Genomic DNA, 8,772 nt, shown 5'->3' on the forward strand with positions numbered 1-8,772 from the left:
GAAGTTAGCTGTCATTGCAGGGCCAATAAACTGTGGGTGGCCCAAAGTTGAAGTACACAAAGGGGGCAGGGGATGTTATTGACATCATTGACCTAATATGGGCAGATTGCCATAATAAGACAATGTCATTGAACTAAAATGGCAATGTGATTTTACAAGCATCCCCTCCCCTTTGTATATGTGCAGCCACAGGGAGGGGGATTCTCCCACTTGCAGCTCATTGATCCAGCAATGACAGCTAACTTCTGGGTTAAGACTGAACCCAATTTGGATTGATCCCAAGCTCACCTCCAGTTACAAGAACACTAGACTTCTTGCAGGATCAACAAATATATTGTCGTACTTGCAGAAAATGTATTTAGCCTGAAAAAAGAATACAGCAACCACATCTAAGGACCAGTAAACTAAACTATACTACATCTTTGTTCATGGTTTAGATATACTTTACCTATACAAAATAAAATATTAACATCCCTCCCTTTAAGCTGCAAAGACAGCAGAAAGGGGGTTGGGGGGTCTTTGCAGGTTAAGTAGAAATGGTAAAGCAGGACTTAAATATGCATTTTTACCACTCACAACCGCAAGTGTAAACTAGACATTAATATTTTATTTTGTATAGTTAAAGTATATCTAAACCATGGACAAAGAAGTAATATAGTGTAGTTTATGCATACATATGTATACATATGTATGTATATGTATATGTATACAGTACCGCCTGCCAAACGGGACCCATTCAACTACGCTGGTGCAGGGGTTAAAATAAATGGTGAGGAGGTGAAATAGCCCAATGTGAATCACTCTTCAAAGGGCAAAGCAAATGTAAATGAGGCTCTGCGTAGTTCATGAAATGTGCACGTGATAAGGGAATTGTCTGGTGTCTTTTAAATGTATGACATCATAAAGTTTAGACTTCACAAGCTTCCTGAACTAATTTATTGATAGTTCTGATAGTTCTGTATCTGCTTTTATACTGTATATTATATAGGTGTATTATATGTTAATGTATTAACATTATAGGGGTGACATAAGCAAATGAATTACAACATAGGTATCTTTAGTTATTGAAGTGTAGTTAGTTAACTAATCACAATCAGTAGATTTCCCTTTCAGGACACCTAAGTTTCAACATGTAAGATGTCAAAATATAGGTTGATGACGGCATCATCTGACAATCACCTGACGAGACTTATATCATACCAAAGTTCAATATTGATTAAATGGCTTTATTATCACTACATAACAAACAAAATTGATAAATTAGAGGTTTTCTTGATTCATATTTCATTGTATAAGTATATCAGGAGTATTATTAAAATGATAATTGCATAGATTCTTACTAAGGTGCTTTTCTAATGGCGAACAAGGTATACTTAATTAACAGAGCTACCAACAAAATGACAGGGGTAACAGGGTTTTTAAGAGTTTTACAGAGTTATGAGAACATACCAGTGGTTCAGATTGGAGCAGGTGGAGCTTCAGGGGGCGGTCAGTAAAAGGGTCTCAGGAGGTCCTTAGTCAGAAATGAGGTGAGTCAAGGAACCCCCCCCCCCCCCATTCCTCTAGTTTTTGGGCCTGTTCATTCTCTAATAGGCTGTTGTTGTAATTTGTGTGGCTTTGTCATAGCAGCTAATAGGGTACACGGTCCTTGTAGACCATTATGGGGCACAAATATACATTGTAGGGACTCGTTTGAGGTACAGCTCCTGCTATTTGGCATGGATGTACCTGCAATTTGGTTGTTGTCTCCACGTTGGTGGTTTTGCATCTGGAGGCCTACCTTTAAATTGGATGTAGGTAGTCTTTTATTGCGATACCTAGGGGCTTCATTTATACTGTATTTAATGATAACATATTATCTATGTTTTAGTTATACAATTTGTTAATAAAGGGCTTGCTATGGTCAATAAACTCCAAGAATACGTAGGTGTGGTCAAGGGGTAGACTGATGGTCAAACAGACTTGAGACAAGCAATCTTTGTTACCCTAGTAAAAAATGTGTTAACTGTTTGGAAAAAGTTGATATGACAAGTAGATATGACATGAACTCCGTTCTACTATAATTTTAACCTACATGCTAATTACAGAAAATACTATAACATTTATTTAATTCATATTTATTTCTCAAATTTCCCTTCTTGTTTTTCTTAGGAAACTAATTTAAATCACTGATGAGGTATCTTGTAGAAGCACAGTGTGCTGGGTGTCATGGTGCATGCATCCTCGACACACTATTGTTACAAAAATCTGTCACTTTCATGCAAACATTCTGTGGCTATAGACTATATTTCCATACTATGATTTATTTTTGTATTGTAAACAATGAATTAAGTACACTATATTGAATTAAATAAAATATAATAGAAATATGCACAACCTTGTAGTTTACATTATTTGTAATAATAATTTATAATTGTAAGAGAAAAATGTAAAGAGAAGCCTTTCTGGTTCTTTTGGTACTGTTGAAAGACAGGCTTAGAGTTCTAATAGCGTTCTGTATATATATTTTATAGTTGGCTGTAAGACCTAATACAAAAAGTACACAGCAAGCTTTCAAAGACTATGTGATTCCTACAGGGAAATGACAACTTGACATTTATACTTTTATTGCATTGATGTAATGTCCTATAGAAAAAACTGCATCTAAATTGTATATGTTTAATCTCCTCTCTCCACCCAATCTTCTTTCTGATGCTTAGATATTAATATATTCTAGATGAAAACCATGAGACTTCACAATTTGTTACTTGATGTTATCCAAGTACCCCCGGGTAATGTCAAGCTCTTTGTATGTCTGAAAGCTATTTACATTTCTCGCATTAGTCATAACTCTCCTACTTTGTACAGAAAACCACCGACATTGTACTTTACACACTGTCATCCAGATGCATGGCTCTCTGACTGTTCCAAATACTGGAAGACAGTACTATGCGTAGAGGACAGATAAACACATACCAAAAATGCCTTGTCTACTGTATTACTGTATATATGAGTATGACAGATCATTACATTGTATAGATGGATTCACTGTATCCCACAGTCCTTTCCAAGATATAAACTATTTGCAGGAAGACAGAGAGGGCAAGCTCTATACAATAGTATTATAAATAGAACCACAACCTATAGACAGAGCTGGCATCTTACCAGACGGGAGGCATTGGAACTTTAATGGTTGGGCACAATTACATTGTATAGATGGATTCACTGTATCCCACATTCCTTTCCGAGATATAAACTATTTGCAGGAAGACAGAGAGGGCAAGCTCTTTACAATAGTATTATAAATAGTTCTACAACCTATAGACAGAGCTGGCATTTTACCAGACGGGAGGGATTGGAACTTTAATGGTTGGGCACCATTACATTGTATAGATGGATTTACTGTATCCTACATTCCTTTCCGAGATATAAACTATTCCCTCTATACAATAGTATTATGAATAGCACTACAACCTATAGACAGAGCTGGCATCTGACCAGACGGGAGGCATTGGAACTTTAATGGTTGGGCACCCATATTATAGTAAATGCTATATGAAGGCAGTAACGGGGGGAAAAAATGATTTTGGGGAGGTCTTAAATCCTCCCCATGACATTGGCTCTGCCTATAGACACAGAACCTTTAGCAGTGCGCAAAGTATAGACATGCTTACAAAAAAATTTAATCATATGCACACACAGTATATTGTTTAAAATTCACTTTATAGTAGGATTCTCTTGGAGGGCTTTCTTAAGTCCTGTTGACCCACATCACAACGATCTTAATGGTTGTTTTGTATCTTCGCTCCTCAAACCCTACTCCATAGCAGCCATGTTTTTCATATATTGAAATGAGGAGATCTAACTGGCTGGAACCAGCTGTACACAAGTTTAATACATTACTCTGTATTTTAGGCTGTATATGGCTATAAATCAAAGTTCTGGATGTACAAAGAGCCACGAAAGCATACAGAAATTATTTGAATATCTCATACTCACTATACTTAAATAAGAAATACATTTGTTAGTTTCCAATCTTAGATGAGTGTGATGAAACATCAATATCTTCTTTTTAGAATGATGCTGTACCGCACATAAATAAATGGTTAACTGCCATTGGCTGTAACCATACAACACAACATCAATCCTAAAAACAAAAAAAGGCAGTGAAACTTCCCCTGCAGTCTTTGTACTGCTTAACAGATAAGTGATGGTTGGGATGCTAGGAGCAATGTGTGAATTTTGAAGCAGCTTTAAGCATAGTACTCCAGAATATACAAAGAGCCCCAAATCAAGAACCTCAAGGGGCTAATTACCTATACATCAAACACAACAGCAAACCTGTGTTTCCTTCAAGTAGCTAATCAAGAAAAATAAAAATATACAAAACCAAAAAAGTGCACTTAATCTGATCAGTTGTTTGAAGTGTCAAGTCTACAGACCTCAGTAGGTTAACTTATCCCCAAGCTCCAGTGATTCCAGATAACAGATCCCATATCTGTCCAATATAAAGGTGTTAGCCTTCGAGCTATGTATTCTTTGATATTGATATCGGATACATATTTGAGCTACATATGTGGTTACAAAGATTTTGTAATACACAGTGTGACATTGGGTGGAATTTAATAAAAATCTACTAAAATTGAAAAGTTTTATTAAAAATGTATTAAAAAAACACAATTTTTGACCAGTATTTGTCAATCATTATAACACGGGGGTCTACTTATCAATTTTTTCACCTAACTTTTACCGAAGCTAATGTTTCACCTAAAATTCTATTGTAAAAATTGGTTAATTGGGTGGAAATTGTTTAACTCGTGCTTGGAATCATTGAAAAATAGACCCCATGGTTTACCTTTTAGCTTAACAAATTCATACAGTGAAGAAACGTTGAAGAGAACCTGTACCCCGATGAAGCAAGATCACAGTTTTCTACAGCAGACTGAGACATTGCAAAAATAATTTATACTGTTACTTTCATGCAGATGAATAACCTGTCATTTTGCTACATTTTATTTTAATCTGGGACACTTTTGCAGAAGCTGCATAGAAACTGCTTGGTCTCGGAACCTATGACACTCCTCTGTTCTTGGAAGCTGCAGGGGGTTATTCAATTTAGCCAGCTCAGAGTGAATTTTATATAAATCCAGATACAGATGGATATGAGGTCATGTAGAGATTCAGTTATTAAACCATTGCACACTGTAACTGCTGGTGACAGGTACTCTTTAGTACTGGAATTACTAGGCTGAATTGGGGAAGATGAATAAACACAGATAAATCATGAAATGTGATAAACTAATGATTAACAGATTACAATCTGTGTTGCCAAATTTTACAGTGGAAAAAAATCTTGAAGCAACTAAGCAACTTTCTTAAAAAAACTAAAAAACTAAAATTTAAACAGTATTTTTGGGGTCTGATCTGAAGAATATTCCTACATATGTTGTCTCTTTCTCTCTCTATATGTATGTATGTATATATATATATATACATACAGATATATATATATATACATATATATATATATATATATATATATATATATATATATATATATATATATATATAAATATATATATATATATACATACACGTAGAGATATATATATATAAATATATGTATATATATATATATATATATATATATATATATATATATACATATAATTTTTTTTATTTTTTTTAACATATAATTATGCAGGATTTATATGCCCATAGGCTTATCAATAAGGCAATTCACAGTATGATGTTAATGTATAATGTACAGTAACCTACTGCAGCCAATCATAAAAAAAATTCTCTCCTGATCTGATTACAGTAAATTAAATTCTGGGTGGTTACAGAGATGCTGCTTTACAGTACTGAATATGCCCCACACTGTTCCATAGATGATGTACAGAGGTACGTGGGTAATACATATACAGAGTTTGCCTGAATGCTTTCCCACTGGGATTCATTCACTAAAGGAGTAGATAACGTTCACTCACAAAAGTGAGTAAAATAAGTACAAATCCCAATAATGCTCTATAAACCACCATAGCTCAGGGCACTGCCTTACTGAATAAACCCCACACTGTTCCATAGATCATGTACAGAGGTACGGGAATAATGCATATGCAGACTTTTCCTGCATGTTGTACATTGAATTTGATTTACTAAATGAGTAGATTATGTTCATTTTGCAAAGTGAGTACTAAAAAGCAGTGCAAAGCACAATAATACTGCATACACCACCACATCTCAGAGCATTGCTTTTATAATAAGCCCCTATACAGTTACATAGATCATGCACCGTGGAGCGTGGGTAATATATATACTGAATTTTCCTGTATGTTGCTATTCTGGACTTGATTTATTAAAGGAGTAGAGAATGTTCACTTTGCAAAAAGAACATTCTCTTTTCCTTTACTAAATCAACCCACCTAACTAACCTCAAACTACCTACTCACCCCTGCCCTATAATACTGAATATGCCCCATACTGCAACGTAGATCACGCACAGATGTATGTAGGTAATGCATATACAGTATTTGGCTGCATGTTGTTACACTGGTTATGATTTACTAAAGGAGTAGATAAAATTCACTATGCAAACTAAGTACAAAAATAAAAAAAAAAGTATAACAATGCTATATAAACCACTATAGCTCAGAGCCTTGCTAAATAAGCCCCATACTGTTCCATAGATCATGCACATGAGTATATGAGTAATACATATGCAGAAGTTGCCCACATATTGTTGTACTAGAGTTGGTTCACTAAATGAGTAGAGAATGTTCACTTTTCAAAGTGGGTACAAAAATCAGTACAAATGTAAATAAATCTGTATAAACAACTATAGTGCAAAGCCTTACTAAATAAGCCCCATACTGTTCCATAGATCATGCACATAGGAATATGAGTAATACATATGCAAAAGGTGCCTACATATTGTTGTACTAGAATTGATTTACTAAATCAGTAGAGAATGTTCACTTTTCAAAGTGGGTACAAAAAGCAGTACAAATGTAAATAAATCTGTATAAACAACTATAATGCAAAGCCTTACTAAATAAACCCATACTGTTCCATAGATCATGCACATAGGAATATAAGTAATACATATGCAGACGGTGCCTTCATATTGTACTAGAGTTGATTTACTAAATGAGTAGAGAATGTTCACTTTTCAAAGTGGGTACAAAAAGCAGTACAAATCAAATTAAATCTGTATAAACAACTGTAGTGCAAAGCCTTACTAAATAAACCCCATATTGTTTCATTGATCATGCACATAGAAACAAGGGGATACATATACCAAATTTGCCTGCTGTACTGTAGTTGATTTACTAAAGGAGTAGAGAATGTTCATCTTGCAAAATTAACATTTTCTTCTCCTTTAATAAATCAACCCAACTCACTCTATAATAAAATGTTTATATTGCAAAAATACGTGGAGTTTGTATAAATGTTAAATCTATATAGTGAATCTTTATTGATGTTGCCCCCCAACTAGGACCTATTAGCTCCTAAATCATAAAATGTTTATAGATTGACTCACATAAAAATGCAAACTGTAATTGAAGTGTGCCTGAATGCCAGTACAGAACTCACTGACAGTATAGTAAACGTTTTATTAATGCACTTACCTAAGAACAGCAGACTGTATTGAAAGTGTGCAGCCAGCATTTTGATGATTCCCATTAAGCAGATCCAATCTAAAGGAATCTTAATCCCCCAAATCTCAACCTCTCCTCGGCTCCCTCAGTAGTTTCCTATGTGCTGGATCCTCTTTCAAACATCCTTCACTGGGTAAAAGAGCTGAGAGCAGGAAATCCAGGGAATAGATGCTGAGCGGAGAGAATTGGCTGCAGGAGGATGCGGGAGAAGGATCAGAGAAGAGTTTGTGTGTGCTGCTTATCAAAAGAGAGGAGTGGGAGACCAGAGAGAGGAGGAGATACTGATGGGAGAGGACAGGCTCCACAGGGGAAAGGTTATAAAGGGGAGGAAAGTGGGATTAGAACAAGGAATAAGGCTGATCAGAGTATATTATATCAGGGGAGTAGGTGACGGACAAAGGTCAGGGTTCAAAGGGGAAGGAAACAGCAAGGAGAGCAGAGATGTGATGGAGGGGGACAGTATCATAGGCAGACACTGAGATGGTAGACTAGTGACAGTAAGGCATGCACAGATGCTTTGTAGAAAAGAGTCAAGTCTCAGTGAGAAGAAAGATCCAGAGGAGATAATACATTGGACCAGTGATGCAAAGCAAGTGATGAGATCCTATGAGTAAAGGAAAGTTTCTGAAGAAGAGACAGACGTTGAGATAAGACAAGTTGTATTAATGAGAAGGTAGTTCCTGAAATGGTAATAGGGGAGAATGGTGCTAAAACATTAGTGAGTGTGATGTCGGGATCAGAAATGGAGCCCTAAAGTGGAGATCTGATAAGGGAGAAAGGTTGCAATGAAGAGACAGCAAGCAGAGATATTGCAGGGGTGAAGTCACAATGCAGAGATGCATGGAAGGTGCCAGAGGTGATGACTATGTACACCAGGGCTGAGAAGTGAGTAATGAGAGGCAGTAAAAAGAGTTGATGTCATTTAGAGATATAAGGGAATAGACAAGTTGTAGTCATGCAGTGAGAAAGGGGGGAGAGATTATGAAGGGAGAAGATACATTGTAGTAAGGAGTGTTCCTAAAGAGATAAGGATCAGCTGAGATCAGAAAGTGTGATAAAAGGGAAAGCAGTAAAAAAGGAAAGGTACGTTAGAGAAAATGAGTTAGGGGAGGCAAAGGTAGAAGAGGTCCTC

The 8,772-nt window shown here is 35.9% G+C and overlaps 1 protein-coding gene across 1 annotated transcript in view; it reads right to left on the bottom strand.

Moving 5' to 3' along the window:
• The window catches only part of GFRA2 (GDNF family receptor alpha 2), a 184,297-nt gene extending 176,334 nt beyond the window's left edge, over nt 1–7,963 (bottom strand). Inside the window, exon 1 of the mRNA XM_082255379.1 lies at nt 7,611–7,963. Coding sequence (XP_082111505.1) covers nt 7,611–7,665 — 55 coding nt within the window. The 5' untranslated portion in view covers nt 7,666–7,963. The remainder of the gene's footprint in view (nt 1–7,610) is intronic.
• Nucleotides 7,964–8,772: the final 809 nt, after the last annotated feature.

This window comes from Pelophylax lessonae (assembly GCF_965119305.1).
Source record: "Pelophylax lessonae genome assembly, chromosome: 4".
In the NCBI taxonomy this organism is placed as follows: domain Eukaryota; kingdom Metazoa; phylum Chordata; class Amphibia; order Anura; family Ranidae; genus Pelophylax; species Pelophylax lessonae.